We start from the raw sequence: 19,495 nt of genomic DNA, 5'->3' as shown, positions 1-19,495 counted from the left end.
ATTTTTAGTAACAACATAACTTTGATGTGGTGGATGATTTGTTTTTGCTGAAATAAAATAGCTCATGTTGGATTTAATCATTTAAAAAATGAAGTTCGGTCTCTATATTTCACCTGCTTCTGTATTTTGACTTCAATAATACTAATGCAGAGAATACTTGCTCACATAATTATGTTGGACAAAAGAGAGTTAACATCTCCAAGGCTCCATTTGTCAGTTCAGAATAATCAGACCTTATACTTAACCAAAACTCTGTATTCAAGCAATTCTTGAATGCCAATTTTCTAATTCTTGTTCACTTAAAGATAAGGCTAGATAAATGGGATTCTGATCCAATGATTACTAAAAATGGAAACAGAAAAACTGATTATTTCACATTATTACTGATGGTGAACTTGCATATTGGTTTGTGCATGGATGGCCTGCTCCAAAGTAAGAATGTGCTGATTGCTCTGGTACAGGTTCGAACTCAAGTTTGCACGTCTAATCTACCATGTGCAGTGAAATGACTCAATTATTCCACTATTTTCTTTAATTTAACATCTATAATGCACCACTTTGTTCTTTACTTAAGTGGAAACTGTTCTTAAACACAAACTCAGACACTGATATTGTATGGCATACTTGGCTATACACTGGTTGTTTTACATTATATGTATATATTAGATTATTTCATATTACATATCATCTAATCAAAGTATACATATAGTATTCTATTTGGAAACCTCATAGACCCCCTAAGAATTCATCTTTATAACCCCAGGCATCTGTTAAGGTAATCCAGGCAAGAGATGATGTTGGTCTGTGGTGGTAACAGTGGAGAAAGACATGAGCATTTAGGTTTAAGAACTAATATGGAAGTAGAAGTAGCAGGAGTCAGAGAATGTTTGAATGGAGTAGGTTATGGGAAAGTTAAGGCTGAGGCTATAATTTCTGCTTGGTGGAGCATTCAATCAACCAGAGAACAGCAGATGAGGAGTTCTGGGGGGAGACGATGAATGTGTCCTGAGCACATGGAGTTTGAGGTGCCAGTGGGGCATCCAAGGGACATGGGCAGGTAGAGGTATGGGTCTGGAGCTCAGGCAGAGAGCTGGAATGCAGATGTGGAGTACAACAGCACCAGTACTGATACGAACTAAAACCAAGAGAATGAATGATATCACTCAGGGAGAGCAAGGGCAATGAGAAGAAAGAGGGTCGGGACAGCAGTGGTAGGATACTACCCGTAAGTTGGTGTCTTTCAAACTTTGCTCCACGAGCCTTAAAGCTTTTATCAAGGAGTCTGGAGAAGAAACTTGAAAGTCAAGTGCATTTCCTATGTGAGAACGCATCCGGGAAGTCAGAAAGGACCTGGAGAAAAGATACTTTTAAGGGTGCTCTCCAGGGAAGCAGAACGAGGGCTGAGAATAAATGTAAGGAATGGTAAGCATTGGCCTTACAGTTCAACTCTAATATTTAGAAAATGGAGATTAAAAGTATAAGCTACCAAACGTGTTAGATATTCAAAACACATTCTATGTCATTTTAAGATGTACAGGGACTCCTATACCTCAGGATAATTTTTAACCCCAGTAATGAAGCTACCTCGTGGGGGTGCCTCAGGTAGAATCAGAAACGATTCCAGATTTCTTGCTCTTACTGCTAGAAAGAATATCCATCACTTCTCAGGTTAAAACAGCTGTATTTTCCCCTCTATGCAATTGCTATTCCTTTGCTCCAAAGGCCAAAAGATAATATGTAGACTTTAGAGATTAAAAAACAAATCTGTGGGGCTTCCCTGGTGGCGCAGTGGTTGAGAATCCACCTGCCAATGCAGGAGACACGGGTTCGAGCCCTGGTCCGGGAAGATCCCACATGCCGCGGAACAACTAAGCCCGTGTGCCACAACTACTGAGCCTGCGCTCTAGAGCCCGCGAGCCACAACTACTGAAGCCCGCGTGCCACAACTACTGCAGCCTGCGCGCCTAGAGCCCGTGCTCCACAACAAGAGAAGCCACCGCAATGAGAAGCCTGCACACTACAACGAAGAGTAGCCCCTGCTCGTCGCAACCAGAGAAAAGCCCGCGTGCAGCAACGAGGACCCGAAAGCAGCCAAAAATAAATAAATAAATAAATAAATAAATAAATAAATAAAATTAAAAAAAAAAATCTGTGGGGAGGTAAAGTTGTGAGTTAAGGGCTAACAGCTGATTTGAAGTCTTAGCTCAAACTCAGGGACACCAGGGGATATGCTTTTGGGTTCATCTCATGCAAAACTGCTCTCTGGAATACAGAGGTTAAGATAAATGTTCGGCATTAACTGGTGAGTTGTACTTGGTTGTCGGAATCACTCACTGTGAAATCTTGATTGGTGAGCCATGCAGGAAGGGCTTTGGGATAGCACCTACTCCCCGATGAGCCATGCAACAAACAAGTTATAAAAGATAGTTAAGGAATGGAGGTGGCAGCTTCCCTTTGTTAAAGCAGTCCGTGCCCACTTCAAGCTCATCTCTTGCATCCTAGCATGTCCAGTGCAGTGGAGAGGCTTAGAAGCTGCATCCATGCCACTGCAACTTCTGTTCGGCTGTGTGCTGCACTGCTGGCTTCATATCCTTCATGAAATAAACTGGTAAATATGTGTCTCATGAGTCTTTTAGTTAATTCCAAATCTGGGACCAACTGGTACTGAGTCAGTTGTTGCATAGCGTGCACATGTAAATAACAACTGTCTGTCTTTTTTGTTGGCTCAAGTTCAAATAAGAACTTCAAAGTGAAATTAGTACTAGAAAGTGAGTTTGGTACTTAAAAGCTAGATCTGACTTAGGTAAAATGAAGTTCCACATACTGTCATCAGATGATAATTTCCCAAATATATTGATAATTTTATCATTAACCCTTTTGTAAAAATTCTTCATTGTATAAATTCTAAATACTTGGCCCTGACATTTGTAGACATTTTTAGTGCAACACAAATGTTTAATCCTAGTGGGATGGATTTTGTATGTGCCCGAAAACATGTTCCTTTATTCAACAAATAATTACTGAGAACACACTTTACTCTGTTCTGATTGCTGGGAATAGCAGGAAATTAAACATACCTTTGATAATTTGTGGTCTCATGTTTGAATGAAAATCTCCAAATCCTCTACATGTATCAGATATCAAGCCCCTCTTCCATACTGCTTTCCCAGACTTTTCGGCCCCACTGATCCTCCCTGTCTTGAAAGCCTTCAAACTCACTTGTCAGAGCTACCAACTGTGCCTGTTGTATTACTTTAAAAGCTAATGCTCTCAAATTCCAGCTCCTCAATTAGACTGTAAGCACAGAGCAGTCCTGTTAGCATCTCGTAAGGCAGGATTCAGCAAAATACGGCCCACAGGCCAAATATGGCCCATCACTTGTTTTAGTGTAGCCTGTGAGCTCAGAATAGGTTTTACTCAGGATGACTTTGGGGATAAAAACGCAAAAGAATAAAATTTTGACACACGAAAATTATATGAAATTCAAATGTTGGTGTTTATAAATCAAGTTAGACTGGAACACAGCCAAGCACATTTGTTCTATATTGCCGATGGCTGCTTTTGTGCTACAACATCAAAGCTGAGTAGTACCAGCAGAGACCACATGGCCTGCAAAGCTTAAAATATTTACTGTCTGACCTTTTACAGAAAAAGCGTGCAAGCTCCTGATATAGAAAGTTTATCATAAATACTTGTGAAGTGGAAGTGAGTATGCATGACCTCAACTTCACACCAGAAAAAGTTGGTAAAAGATATTATAAATACATTTTCAATTGGCCAAGAGTAAATTAAAACTAACTGCTAAATTCACATCATTGCAATGAGTATATACTAAGCAGCTATTGTGTGCTCACTAAAAGGTAAATTAAAGTTGTTGCCCAAGCCCTTACTATTGAATTTGAATGTCTAATCTTCCAAAGGACTTGAGCCATACATCAGTGTACCTGGGTTCATACTGACTTCTTAGGTAAAGTCTATAAACGTAAAAATTAAAGGAGAATGGCACTGCAGATATCTGAGTTCCTCATAACCACTTAATGCATCTATGTGTTTAGAATCAATCAAGTGCTCTCACCAGAGGCCTTGGGATGGGCCTTTGAGGTTTTTTGGATCCTAATTTTTTCATTGCATTATAGTATTTCTTCTGTTCTTCTGTCAGAAAGATGTCTTGGCCACCTAAGTATATGGAGAAGATGAGAGCTGATTATCATTAATGGATTTTTGGAAACAAGTTCTGAATTTTCAGAAATAGTTTTAAAGTTATATTACATTTCTATCAACAATTCCTAAAATTCCAATGGGAAGCAGAAAGAGACTCTGCGGGAGGGCTGAAAGGAAATAGGGTTTAAATTAAGGAAGAAGGGAAAAATGTTACTTTTATCAGTTACATTTCTCTTTTTATAATATAAACAAAGATTACAAATTCTTTGCAAACATCCACAGAATCTTTACAAAAACTGAATATATTTCAAGTTGTGTAAATCAAACCACAATGAAACAAAAATAGAAATTAGTAACAAAAATTTAAACAAAAAATCCTACAAAGTGACAATTAAAATTCTCCTAAATATGTGAATGCATATATCACTACTAATAAAATTTCAAAAAAATCTGTCCAGAGCCATTCTCAGAAAAAAAAAAAAAAACTAGAGAGCTTTAAATGTTTTTACTACTGAGGAAGAAAGAATAGAAAAATGAAGTAGGATTTTCATTTCTGGAAATTGGAGTTTGGGGAGTGGTAAAACATCTAGAAATGTGGGATAAAATGGAACAGAATTCCTTTAAAAGACATAGCTGACATAAAAAGAAACAAAATTCAGTTATCTGTAGTGAGGTGGATGGACCTAGAGTCTGTCATACAGAGTGAAGTAAGTCAGAAAGAGAAAAACAAATATTGTATGCTAACACATACATATATGGAATCTAAAAAAAAAAAAAAAAACCGGTTCTGAAGAACCGAGGGGCAGGACAGGAATAAAGACACAGACAAAGAGAATGGACTTGAGGACACGGGGAGGGGGAAGGGTAAGCTGGGACGAAGTGAGAGAGTGGCATTGACAAATATACACTACCAAATGTAAAATAGATAGCTAGTGGGAAGCAGCCGCATAGCACTGGGAGATCAGCTCGGCACTTTGTGACCACCTAGAGGGGTGGGATAGGGAGGGTGCGAGGGAGACGCAAGAGGGAGGGGATATGGGTATAGATGTATATGTACAGCTGATTCACTTTGTTATACAGCAGAAACTAACACAAAATGTAAAGCAATTATACTCCAATAAAGATGTTAAAAAAAAAAAGACATAGCTGAACTTGCACAAAAGTAAGGAACATCTCTATCATCTGAAAATCAAGAGAGATCAAAAAGAAAGAGTAGTAAATTAGTCCTGAAGCCATGGCTGGCCTAACGGCATTTGCTAATCTCTGTAAAAACAAGAATCTTGGGATTTAATAACTACAAGGGGGTCATGGGGAGAAGGCAGTGGGGTTAAGCCAAGGACCCTGTGTGAATCTGGAACTCTCCAAGTGCTGCCATTAAAGGGTGAAGAAGAAAACCAAACCTGTCTGTTGGCAATGGAAGACAACCAGAACACTGTCTCAGTCTGTACTATGGGTAAAAACCCAGTCTTCCCTGATAATTTGTGAATCCAAGCCTGCCTTGATGAGGGTGTGGGGTTTGAATTTACACCACCAGTATGGACCAAAAATATACAGCCCTAGGACAGTCTTTTCAACAAATGGTGCTAGGAAAACTGGATATCAACATGCAAAAGAATGAAGCTGAATCAGTGCCTAACATCATATAAAAAAATTAACTCAAAATGGATCAAAGACATAAATGTAAGATCTAGAACAATAAAACTCTCAGAAGAAAACATAGAACAAAAGCTTCACAACACTGGATTTGGCAGTGATCTCTTGGATATGACACAAAAGGCAAAAGGAAAAATAGACAAATTGGACTTAATAACTAAAAAATTTTGTGCATCCAAGACACTATCAATGAAGTAAAAAGGCAACCCACACAATGGGGAAAATATTTGCAAATCATTTATCTGATAAGAAATTAATATCCAGAATATATAGAGGACACCGAAAATGTAACAACAGAAGGACAAACAACCTGATTCAAAAACAAGTAAAGGGCTTGAACAGACATTTCTTTAAAGAAGATATATGAATGGCCAATAAGCACATGAAAAAAATGTTCAGTGTCACTAATTATTAGGGAAACACAAATCAAAACCAAAATGAGATACCACCTCACATCCATTAGAATGGCTACTATCGAAAAAACAGAAACAAGTACTGGTGAGGATGTAGAGAAATTAGAGCCTTTGTATACTGTACATATTACCATATGATCCAGCAATTCCACTTCTAGGTATAGACCTAAAAGAATCAAAAGCAGGGTCTCAAAGAGATATTTGCACACCTATGTTCATAAGAGCTTTATTCACAATAGCTAAAATGTGGAAGCAACCCAATTGTCCATCAACAGATGGATGAAAGAGCAAAACATGGTATATACATAGCCTTAAATAGGAAGGAAATTCTGCAATATGCTACAACATGCATGAACCTTAAGGACATTATGCTTAATGAAGTAAGCCAGTCACAAAAAGACAAACACTATACGATTCCACTTACATGAGATAGAGAATAGTCAAAATCACGGAGACAGAAAGTAGAATGGTAGCCACCAGGGGCTGGGGGCGAGCATGGGGAGTTATTGTTTAATGCATGTAGAGTTTCAGTTTTACAAGATGAAGAGTTACAGAGATGGATGGTGATGATGATTGCACAACATTATGAATGTAATTAATACCACTGAATGTACACTAAAAATGGATAAGATGATAAATTTTATGTTATGAGTGTTTTGCACAGTAAAAAAAAAAAAAAATTGAAAAAAAGAAACAGCCCTAGAAGTTAACCAGGTTTTTTCAGGATGACTGGCAGACACAAGTGTCTTCAATAATCTTATGCATCATGATAATATTAATACTATTATTATGAGACTGTCCTATGTGTGTGTTGTGAAATAAATAAAATGAGTAGTTATGGAAATTTTTAAGGTATCATATTTTGTACCCATGAGAACCAGTTTTCTCAGTGTGGAAAAGAGGAGATATAGATGTACTGGTTAAGTGAAAACCTTGTAGTCCTGAATTTGAATGATGAGTATTCATACTTCCACATATATATTTCCTTGTAGTCCTAAATTTGAAGTAGCTCTGTCCACTGAAAAAGTCTCAAAATAATCACAATAAGCATTCCAGACTGTCTTGGAACACCACCTCCCAGCACTCCTTAGAGAAATGGCTGATTCCAGATCTGGGCCAGGAAGGGTACAAACAAGGCCTAGAACATATTGTCATTCCAGAGAGCAAGGAACTCATCCAATGGGAGGACCTTATTTGAATCTTAATTTGAAAAGAAACAAACTTTAATATCAATCAGTCAATCAATGAAAGAATGGATACATATTTTAAGAAAATAAAAGACTGGAGGAAATTTGAACACTGACTGGGTTTTTGACGAGTTTAAAGAACTCATATTAAACTTTTTAGATTTGATAATGGAATTGTAGTTATGTTTAAAAAGAGATATGTTCTGAAATATCGGTGAATGAAATAATATGATATCTGTGATTTGCCCCATAAAAAATCCGGTGGAAGGATTGGGTAAGGGCATAGATGGCATAAGGATGTTCTTACATCAATAAATGTTGTGCCGGGTGATGGATATTTTAGGTTCACTCTACTATACTCTTGTGCATGTTTGAAATTTTCTGTAATAAAAAGTAAAACAAAACAACAAAAATGCTTTGGACTGATCAAAACAGTGATTTCAAATGTAAGCTTAAATCTAAAATCACAAGGCCTGACATTCAAATTGTAGGTATTGATTGCAATCAAGCTGCATATTACAGAGGTGACACCACATAGTACACTCCTGAATAACAGCAGCCATATAGTTGCCTGGGACTGTGAATGATTCTCCCAGCAGACACTAAGAAAGCTCAACAGTATCAGGATACATTTTGGATGAATTAAAAAAGTTCAACAGAAAAATAAAAGAGAGCCACAAAACAATTAGGAAAACCAAAGGTGAATATTTAGTTACCTCATTTTAGGATTGAGAAATGCCTTCAGTATATAAATGCAAGAAAAGAAGCCAAAAAGGACAAGATTGAGAGTTTGACTTCATAAATATGCTAAATGTCTACAAGTTAAAACTGTCATTACAAAAATGTAAGAAGCAAGTCACAAATTGGAGTTACTATATAAAAACATAAGAAAAAGATGATAATGTCAATTTTAAGAAGAGACAAAGACAGTAAACAGATAACTCAAGGAAGAAATACTTACGGCCATCAACCTGTGAAAAAGTGTATAACTTCATAAATGGTCAAATGAATGAATGTAAAACTATGAGATAACACTTTTACCCATCGCGCTGGAAAAGATAATTAAAAATTACAAAAGTCAGAATGATTAGAACAGAGTAAACAGGCATCTTCATATCTTGCAAAAGGATGGGACCCAGCACAGCATTTCTGAAAGGTAATTTGACAATATATCTTTAATGCCTTAAATTCTAGGAACTTATCCTGAGGAAATAATCAGAGATACAAAGAGAGAATTTTAAGAATGTTCATGATTATTTTAGAGGAGCAAGAAATTTGGAAATGACCCCTAAATGTCCTTAAAAGGGGGAGTGGGGGGAATGATTAGAACAAATTATGATCTATCCATAATATGGGATGAAATTCAGCCCTGAAAATTCTTATAACAAAGATGATCTCATGACATGAACTCATAACTAATGGAGAGGATAGTTAAAAATATTATGCAATCTCAACGGTGTAAAAGAAATACTTATTTAGTTAAAAAGTAACAGGAAAAGATGGTACCAAAATGATGAGGCTTAATCTAAAATGGTTATTATTTGGCGGTCATCTTATGGGTGATTTAAATATTCTTTTTCTCTTCCTTTTTTTCCACATTTACTACAATGCTCCTATAGATTGTAGAATCAGAAAAATAAATATCTGTTGTTATAATGCATGGGGAAAAAAACTCCCTAAAAAAGTCTGCCTCTTCCCCAACCATCTTCTTTCCAAGCAAGTTCAGTAAATCTGCTGAGATTTGGGTGTTGAGAGGCAAGACACAAGTTTACTGAAAAAGGAGCGTTTACAGATTTTCCTGTACTTACAATGGTGTTACATCCTGATAAACCCATTGTAAGCTGAAAATATTGTAAGTTGAAATGCATTTAATACACTTAACCTACTGAACATCATAGCTTAGCCTTGCCTACCTTAAACATGTTCAGAACACTTACTTTAGCTTATAATTGGGCAAAATCATGTAACACAAACCTTATTTTATAATAAAGTGTTGAATACCTCATGTAATTTATTGAATACTGTACTGAAAGTGAAAAACAGAATGGTTGTATGGGTACAGAATGTTGTAAGTATATATTGATTGTTTACCCTCAATGAGTGCGTGGCTGACTGGGAGCTGTGGCTGCTGCTACCCAGTGTCACAAGAGAGTATTGTACTGCATATCTCTAGCCCAGGAAAAGATCACAATTCAAAATCTGAAGTAAAGTTTCTACTCAGTGCGTATCACTTTTGCATCATCATAAAGCTAAAGACGTGTAAATTGAACCATCCTAAGTCGGGAATCGTTTGTACTCTTTTTATCCTGGATAACAAGGTACGCTTGAAAGGTTACTAAAATATGACATAAATACTAATCCTGGTAATTATTTTTCTATTAGAGTTCAACAATGTCCTTTGTTTAAGAGGGTAGAGTGGAGAATAAAAACAATGATTTAATAAAAGCCAGCTTTTTGAGTTTTCAGCCATATCCTCAAGACTCTTCTCCAGGAGGCTCCCTCTTTGTTCTCATGAAGATGATAAAGGCTACTTTGCACAACAATTTAGAACAGATTTATGCTCCATTCAAGCTCTTTGGAGAAGAGAGGTAAAAATACCAAATCAGGACAACCCCCATACTTATCTTTTTCTGCTGTTGGTTGAAGTTGTCAATAATAACACCAATAAAGAGATTCAGAGTGAAGAATGAGCCAAAGATGATAAAAACTATGAAGTAAACATACATTAATGAGTTCTCCTCAAACCTTGGCTGTTGTCCTTCCTGTTAGGGATTTTTTAAATGAGAGAAGAAAACAATTACTGGAGAAAAACACGAGCCATCTTAACTGCCTGGTAGCAGCAGCATTAACCACTCAGCCTCCTCCAGTCAGCCGTGGCCCTGCAGGGAGCCCCTCTCTCCTCTTTCAGCTTCCCCCAGCGCAGCTTGAGTGGTACCATACAGTGGGGAGGGGGTGTGGTGGAGGATTAGGCTTTTTATTCTAAGCAATGGAGAATCATTGAAGGGTTGTGAGGGAGGAAAGTGGCATGATCATACGTGCCCTTTGAAAAGGTCTCTAGGATGTCCATATGGACACATAATTGGAGGGAGCCAGATTGGAGATATCCACCAGAGAAGGGACATGTTCACTTCAGGAGACTGACTACCAACCCTTGTTGAAAGGCTATATCCTTCAAACAGAGCTCACTACTGTATTTAGTCTGTGCTTGCATCCTGTCACTCTTGAATTCCTAGTGCCTGGCATAGCTTGTGACATGTAGGTTCTCCACACACATTGAATGAGTGGATGAATGATCAAGCTCTAGAATGGACAAGAATGGACTATAATCAAGCTCCCCTAGCTTAAGGCATGACCAAAAGCGTCCAAGATCTTCACATGGTCATTGGTTTTATTCATTTTGGGGATAGGTGGCAGGAGCATCTCTGTTTTCTTTCCCCTGATCACATTCAAAGATAGAGATGAATGTTGATAGCTCTGTTATGTGTTGAATGTACTCATGACACTTGCTTTTCAAAACCCACCATACAGACTAGTGTATTAGAGGTAAATATTTGAAACAATTATTTTTCTCTTTTGCCTTGAAGAGTACCTGACCTTAGTGCCAGTTGGCTGGAAGCATCTACTTGTTTGAATTAAGGATAGGCATTAGTCTAGAAACAATGTAATGGAAAGAAGAATTAATATTCAGTATCTGACATCGAAAACAAGATTATGCAGCAGGCTAATCATCTTGCAAAGGGAGGTTCAGACAGAAAGAGGAACAGAGAAAGGATCACCTCACTTGTACCCAGGGAATTGTCAGAAAGAGAAACAGAGAAAGAGAGAACATCAGAGCTGTGAGATGTGTGCCCTGATTTTCCCTTCTTTGGGTTTGGAGAGGGGGCTTGGGGCCCAGTAAATCGAGGGGAACATGGAGAGCAAAGAATGTGTGTTCTGGTTCAACTTTGGTATTTTTCAAAGAGAAAACTACAGCTGGGAAGGCCTGGGATACGTTGGGCAGGCAGGATGACTTAGGAGACTGGAGTAGCATAATTGGGCAGACAGCAGTCTCTTGAACCTTCTTTAGTTCTCGTGGCTTGGACGTGGGGTTGACAGCCATATGCCTGCCATTGTGGGCTTCATAGTAAGGGATGGGAGTAGACAGCTGAGCCAGGAGACCATATGAAGGACATGGCAGAGAGTCAGTGTTTGAGGCTAGGAGGAGTTGAAGGAGGAGAAAGGCCCATGGTTTCACCAGTTGCAGCTTCAATATTTGAGAACAGTAGGATGCTCTGTGACTACACAGACAAAGGCCATTATACTAGCACACACCAGTTAGGATAACCCAGGACCACATCAGGACAGGCACACCTCCACACACCTCCACCCACCCATCATTCACTCAAGGAACATATATAAGAAACATACTTCTTCTGTCATACATAAGATCTCCTCCTTATCCCCTAGCTCCACCTCAAGGCAGATGGATGTCTAAGGTAAACTGAGGTGAAGTTCATATATTCATACAGACAAAAAAATAAGCACATTAATATTTTTAAATATTTCCTTTGTTATAAACTGCCTCTACTACTACTATAACACTATTCATATCACCTCTACTGCTACTACCAGCTGTACTGAACATCTACTATGTGCCAGGCATCAACTCTGTATACTCTCAAACAATAACACATATGTGTGTGATGGTAGGAAAAAATAAACAATGCTGATTCCATTCTTGATTCAACCATCTGCTCTCGCTATGACTTTGGGCAACACTCTTCCTTTCTATTCCTCAATTTTCCCAACTGGGAAATAGAAATGGACTAGATTGCTGAGTACTCTTCTAACCTTGGGAATCCATGATCACTTTTTATTTAACTATAATTTGACAGTTGGCAATTACTAGAAATCCCCTTATTCTCTGGGGAACCTGGAGCCATTGGAGGGTCTCTTGCTCAGACCTAGTCCAATCTTAAGGTTCTCTCTCCCACAGTCAAGAGAAGGTACCCTTTGAAATTTGGCTTCTGCCTTTCCACTCACTTGAAGAAGAGGTGAGAGAGGAAAATCAAGGCATCCTGTGATTCTGTTGCTTCTGGCTCCACCTCCTACATGAGTGGTCAGTATGGAGAAAGAGGACTTGACTTTGTAGCATGCTAGGATGTAATACTCATAGGAGGATGAATAAGAATCCTTTTAATCCCTGTTTCATAGTGTTTGGCCTAATGAAAACAAGGCAAAGAATCCTGGCCACTGGAATTATGATGCAGGAAGTTCTGGGCTGTCCATGTAGTCATGATATTCCTGATTTGATCCTAGCACTCTAGAACATGGTAGAACACAAGCTCACCCCTCTGGAATCAACAGCTGCATACATAATATCCATCCAGCCCTTAAATGTTGCCTGCAATGAAAGCAGAGAAACATGAATGTAATTATAGACTTGCCATCAACAGACAAGTGCCATACAAAAGCCAGCAAGTCCAGTGGGCACATGTACATAAGACGATGTCCCACCCTTCCAGGACAGAATGTCCACATAAAAGAACAGCAGAAGGAAATTCAAGGATACATGTCTTGGATGTTTTTTTCTTCATTTTCACAAGACAAAAAGTTTAAAAACAAGAGAAAATTTCTGCTTAAAAATTGCTAAAGAAGCTATGAACCAATTGCTGCAAAGAGCCTGATTAAGGCTCTTTCCTGATTCCACATCTGTTTGCACTATCTGTCCAAAACCTTGCAACCACGATTCAACCTGGGACTGACTTCCCACAGGGAACTGTTACTAATGGAGTGGCTTAGCATCTGAGGCTCTACGTCTCTCTGGCTGGAGCTCAGGAGAGCAAGGCACCATTTAGGACAGACTGAGAGGTCCAGACCCTTATGGGACATCGCCTGGAGGTTGAGGCTCAGTAGAAAATAAGGTTGGAGATGCTCGGTGGGGAACAATTCCAGAGGGCATTAGCTCCCATGTGAGAAATTGGGATTTGATTCTCTTATCTCAATATAGTCACTGTATTTTTATTAGCTGAGAAATGGTTTATGATTATTTTAAGGTTTCTTTCCCCAGAGTGAAAAATAAACCCACAGTGCTTACCACTTGCAGCAGCGCGAGGTAAGCCATTCCCACATTGTCAAAGTTGACTTTCAGGGTGAACCAGGAGAAATTTCCACTTTCACATTGACTCCGGTTTGCAACAATGTTGTAATTTATAACTGAGTTTCCATCTGTTACATTAACACATCTTCCAAATTTTCCAGAAAACAAACTTACTCCCAGGATACAAAATATGAGCCAGAAAATGAGGCAGACAAGCAAAACATTCAGAATGGCAGGTATGGCACCTATGAGAGCATTAACTACCACCTTAAGGAAGCAAAACAGAAGAAAAATATAATAGACGTGTGAGACTCAACAAGCTCTTCATCTTCCCAGGATGGGTCTAATGTGTGGGGCTGGATTTCTTGGAGCTCCGTCTTTACATTCCAGCCCCGAACCCCCACCCCACGGCAAGCCCTGCTCTCAACTCCATACATAATGGGTCCTTTCTGTTGCCACAGGATCACTTGAGAAGTGTCCTCTGATGATGGTGTTACAGACTTATGGGACACCTACCCTAGGATTGAAGAGAAGCCAGAGCCCATCTCGGCTGTCACAGAAGCACTTTTAGGTGAAGACTATATCTTAGACTTTTCTCCATCTCTGAAATTCTAAGCAGTGGGCTGGATGGGAAGGAGTCCAGGAAAAGCTTGGCAATTTAAGGGAAGCCCAGCCCAAAAAGAGCAGTTGGCTTCTCTGCCTTTCCCTGCTAGCTGACTTTCCTCCCATCCATCTGAAGAACATACCTTCATTCCTTCAAACTGGGACAGCGCTCGCAGAGGCCTCAGCGCTCGCAGAATCCGGAAGGACTTCAAGACCTTTAAGTCGATGAGACTGGTCACAGAGACCTGGTGGGAAAAGAAGCCACAGGTAGTGCACCTGACTTGGTTCCCAGAGAACCCAGTGGGGATTAAGAGCTGTCTTTCTGAAAGGCAAACTCATTGTGCCCACAGTGGATTATCCAGACACAGAAACCAGCCAGACCCTGCTGGAAGGGGAGGGCAGGTGAGAGGCTATTTTCCTCCTTGCCTGGCAAAGCTACAGCCCATATGGGTGAGAACAATGCATTTACACGATTTGTTTGATGAAAGACAAAGAAAAGCTGAGACATTGTTGTGAATTAAAGGAAACCAAAGAGACATGACAATGATAAGTCATGTGAGATCCTGAGTTTGATCCTGGATTGCAGTGGGGGGAAAGGTGATGGTGTGTGGGTAGGGTGAATTAGCCATAAAGAACCTTGTGACAATTGAGAAAATTTGAAAATGGATGTGGGTTTTAGTATTGGATCATGTTAAATTCGTAACCTTGATAACTGTATTGTGACTGTGTGAGATAATATCCTTGTTCTTAGGAAATACACACTGAAATGTTGAGGGCTAATGGAGTGTGATGCCTGCAACTTAATCTCAAGCAGTTTAGGGGGAAAAAAATAGAAAAAATGATAAGGCAGATGGGCTGCAATGTTAATAATTGGTGAATCTGGGGGAAGAGTATAAGGGATTCTTTACACTACTTCTTGCAATTTTTCCATATGTTTGAAATGATATCAAAATCAAGTTATGAAGAAATAATTCTTTGTTTGTTAATATTTCCCTTCATTCAAATAGCTCCCTTTTGGAGAATTAAATTCAATTTTCTCTCCTAACATACTTCTTCCCAATGGGACAGGACTGAGGATTGGAAAACTCCGTAAATACACTAACTTAAAACTCAACAAACATGCTGAGCTTAAGTTGAAGGCCACTATTTGCAGATCTTCAGCCATTCTTATTGATTATGCAGACCCTTCAGAGGCTCAGCTTAGAAGGGGAGTGGCTCAGCATGACAGGAAGTGAATTATCCTGTCAATCTCATTATAAAAGTAAAATATTTGCAAATTGAGAGAAATTGAGTGAATATGACAGAATAACCAGATTTTAAAATTTGTAATCAACTTTAAAAAATCACCATCAATTCAAAATGTGTTTATTTATAATGGTTTTTTCAAGTAGGTTTTTTTGTTCTTTTGTTTGTGACAGCATTGCCTGTTGGGAGACCTATTTAATCAGCTCTTCCACAAATACACCTACTTTGTTTCTAGCCAGAGGGAAAAGGATGGCAAAGCTTAGCAGTTCTGGCTTTACTAAATGACTGTTACCATGGGTGGGGAAGATGTTCCTAGAGGGGCATTGTACACCCTTTCGCCTGGAACCTCACCCCCAGTCTCTGTTCCACCAATTGGGAGACATTGATGAGACACACAAACATAAAAACATCCACATTCTTTCCCACTCTATGGCATTCTTCCAGGGGGGAAGTCTTCACTAGTTTTATTTTATTTCTACCTAATTTGCATTTATCACTCCGCACTATGTTTTTGAGATTCCTATCATGTTGATATATATTCTCATGGTTTGCTCCTTTTAACTGTTATGAAATATTACAGCATATAAATATTCATATTTTATTAACTCATTCCCTCTTGGTGAATATCTAAATTATTTCCATTTCTTTGCTACTATGAACAATAGCAAACTGGACAGACATGTGCATTTTTCCTGGGTACATACACAAGAGTTTTCCTTAAATGTATAACTAGAAGTGGTATTTCTGGGTTTGTAAATTGGGCTCATTTGTAATTTTACTTAATAGTGCAAAACTTTCCACAAACTGACTGTACGATAGTTAGCAGTGACTAGAAATTCCATTTTCCTAAATCTTTCTCATATTAGATATTATCCAACTTAAAAACTTTTGTCTATCTGATGAGTAAAAAGAAGTGTCTCATTTTAATATGCACTTCTGTGCTAACTGGTGATATGACTAGTGTGTATTTCTTTATACATTTATTAGCAACTTGAGCTCCTTCTGTGAATTGCCTATTTTCATACTTCTCCCATTCTTACACTGGGTTGTCTTTTTCTTGTTGATCTGTAGGGAGTATTTACATACTGTAGACAATAACTATCTGTTATGTATATGGCAAATACTGTCTCCAGGGTCTAGCCTGTCTTTAACTATAATTACGGTATTGTTGAACAAAAAAAAAAAGAAAGTTTTATGTTTTGAAATAGTTAAACTTATGTCTATATGTATGTATGTATGTATTTGTGGTTGTGTTTGCATTTTCCTACTCCAAAATTATAAAGATCATTTTATATAATCTTGAGTAACAAACAACATAAAAGGATTATTCACATACACTCTCTCTCATTTAATCCTCACGACAATGCCCTGAATTAGGCAGTGTTGTACATCACTACCATGTTACAGATAAGGAAGCCTGAAGCTCAGAGGATCAGCAACTTGTTTCAGGTGGAATTGGGTCTGTATGATGCTAAGGCTGATAATAGTAATAGTGGACCATACTTATTGAGTGCTTTCTCTGGGATTTACAGAGATATATATTTACAGGATTATTTCTTTTCTTGTTCTACTCATTTTTGTTCCATTCATTTCATTGTCAACTTTATGTTTGTCTCATTAAATAAGTTTGTGAGCCTCCCCTCTTTTTCTGTTCTTTGTAACAATTTGAACAAGGTTGGGGTTAACTGCTCGCCTTAGTCAATTCAGGCTGCTATAATAGAATACCATACAATAGCCTGGATGTATAAACAACAGAAATTTCTCACAGTCTGGAGGCTGGGAAGTACAAGATTAAGATGCTGGCAGTCAGTGTCTGGTTGAGGGCCTATTTCCTGGTTCATAGACAGCCATCTTCTCCCTGTCTTCACATGGCAGAAGGAGTGAGAAAACCCTGTGGGGTCTCTTTTATAAGATCACTAATCCCATTCATGAGGGTTCAGGAATAAATGTCCTTATGTCCTAGTCACCTCCCAAACACCAAAACACTGGAGATCAGGTTTCAACATACAAATTTGGGGCAGGGGTGGGACACAAACATTCAGTCTATAGCCACTGCTCCTTGGAAGTTTGCTAAACTTGTTTTCAAAACCACCTGGGCCTAATATCCTTTTTGAAAGTGTGGTATTCAACTACTGTTTTGATATTTTAAATGGCTATTGTTAGATTTATGTTTTCAATTTTGTATCTGGTCAAATTTGGGCAATTTAGCATCTACACTCTCATTTTTATCCATATGAAAATTTATGTCAAAACTTCAAGCACTTTGCTTGAGGTTACACAGAAAGAGAGTAAACAAAGAAGATTTAGAATCAGTCTCCTAAGTTTAGGCCAGTAAACCACAGGTCCTAGATCAGAAATACCAATAATCTGTCCATTGTCTTATGCATTTTTCACTATAATCTAATAAGATAATGGGTGTACAGTGATTAGCACTCTGGAAACTGATAGGGAGCCACATGATGATCATGGGGTTGCTTGTGTTGGAGCTCCAATGGCACTGATGCTTTTCTGAAATTCCTGAACCACACGGCTTATTTGTGCCCACCAACAACATTATGGCTCTCCGGTGTGGTGTGCTGACCACACGGCTTATGCTATGTATTTGTCGTACCTACTTCCTTAAATAGCAGGGACAAAGTCTAACTAATTAGGTCATGGTACCAAGGATATAGATAGATGTTAAAATCTAGGGCTTTGGAGTGAGGCTTACTAGGTTTGAGTCTCACCTCCATCACTTCTAGCTGGGCAACCTTGAACATGTTTCTTAGCCTCTCTATGACTTAGTTTACTCCTTTGTATCTGGGAAAAATAACAATAACTACCACACGGAAAGGCTGCGATAACTAAAAGATAGAATGCATATGAGGTATATGGCAAAGTACTGCTTTCTCTGGTACAGAGAAAGCAGTCGAAAAATGTGATCTACTATTACTACTACTGGCCTTAGCATCATACAGACCAAGGTGTGAATTCCAATTTCACCTGAAACAAATTGCTAACCCTCTGAGCTTCAGGTTTCCTTGTCTGTAATATGGTAGGTGATATATAGGTCTGCTTAACTTGGAACACTGTTGTTCAGATTAAATGAAAAAATGTATGTGAATAATCCTCTGTGTTGCTTGACAATCAAGACGGAGACCAGTCTAATCTGCTCGCTGCTGACCTGCTTTGAGAAGTCTTGAAAAGAAATGAAAAGTTGGAAGGAGAAGTAAAAGTAGAGAATATGCAAAGTTATTCTAGATTTACGTCAGACATAAGCAGTGCTTATGGAGAGAAGTGAATGAGTACTATCATGGAAAGGGTTGAGGTGGTGAGCGTAAGAGATGCAGCATATGAGGAATGGGAATGAGGAAAGGCTGGACTGCTGATGGATGAATGTGAAGAAAAATATTTTGGAGAGGCACTCAGATAAGGCACACAGGAAAAGCAGCTCCCATGTGATCCCCTCCTCCACTCCTACCCACCCCGCCTCAACCCCCACCTGCATGAGACACAGAGATGGTAAACTTACAATCACAATGATGAAATCGAGCCAGCACCAGGCACTGGTGAAATACTTCCTAAATCCAAAGGCCACCCATTTCAGACCCATCTCCAAGATAAAAATGTATGTGAAAATACTGTCAGTACAATTAAGTATTGCTTGGATTTTGGGTTGTGTACCAAGGTAAATATCTTCAAATACCTGAAATGATAAAGCACATCCATAGGCCAAGTTGAACTCTCTGCTGACTGTACTTTTTATTTTTCTTCCTTATTTGAATAAACTAGTACCTCTCTTGGTGACAAGGTTTTGCTCAAAAGGTATTAAGGCTGAACTTTTCCAATAGAAACAATTCCTTGAGTAAGTAAAACCAGAAGAAGGAAAATCCTATTTCTAGATTTCTGTTGCCACTATAGTTCCCCAGGCTCTCATCACTGGCTCCTGGAATATTTACCAAAACAATCTTCACCACACTATTTCCTGGTCTTCCTAATCCTTTCAACTCTTGCCAACAATATCTTGCCAACTTTTCCAGAAACTCCCAGTGGCATACACCATCTCTCTCATCCCCCTAGTTACCTGGGTGGCTCTATTCAGTGGCTCTTTGTTGCTTATAACATCAAGTCCAAACACCTTAGCCCACACTCTGGATCCTGCCAACCCTGAGGCT

General features: G+C 38.7%; 1 protein-coding gene across 1 annotated transcript in view; it reads right to left on the bottom strand.

Annotated features, from left to right (window-relative positions):
- Window positions 1-19,495, bottom strand: part of SCN11A (sodium voltage-gated channel alpha subunit 11) — a 77,040-nt gene that overhangs the window by 5,189 nt on the left and 52,356 nt on the right. The window contains exons 20-25 of the mRNA XM_061196616.1: window positions 18,853-19,026; window positions 14,240-14,341; window positions 13,491-13,760; window positions 12,744-12,797; window positions 10,035-10,176; window positions 4,076-4,176 (exon numbers count right to left, since the gene is read on the bottom strand). Coding sequence (XP_061052599.1) covers window positions 4,076-4,176; window positions 10,035-10,176; window positions 12,744-12,797; window positions 13,491-13,760; window positions 14,240-14,341; window positions 18,853-19,026 — 843 coding nt within the window. The remainder of the gene's footprint in view (window positions 1-4,075; window positions 4,177-10,034; window positions 10,177-12,743; window positions 12,798-13,490; window positions 13,761-14,239; window positions 14,342-18,852; window positions 19,027-19,495) is intronic.

Source organism: Eubalaena glacialis, chromosome 7 (genome assembly GCF_028564815.1).
Source record: "Eubalaena glacialis isolate mEubGla1 chromosome 7, mEubGla1.1.hap2.+ XY, whole genome shotgun sequence".
Taxonomy (NCBI): Eukaryota; Metazoa; Chordata; class Mammalia; order Artiodactyla; family Balaenidae; genus Eubalaena; species Eubalaena glacialis.
Note: the sequence above shows the minus strand (reverse complement) of the source record. Positions and strands in the feature narration are given on the sequence as shown.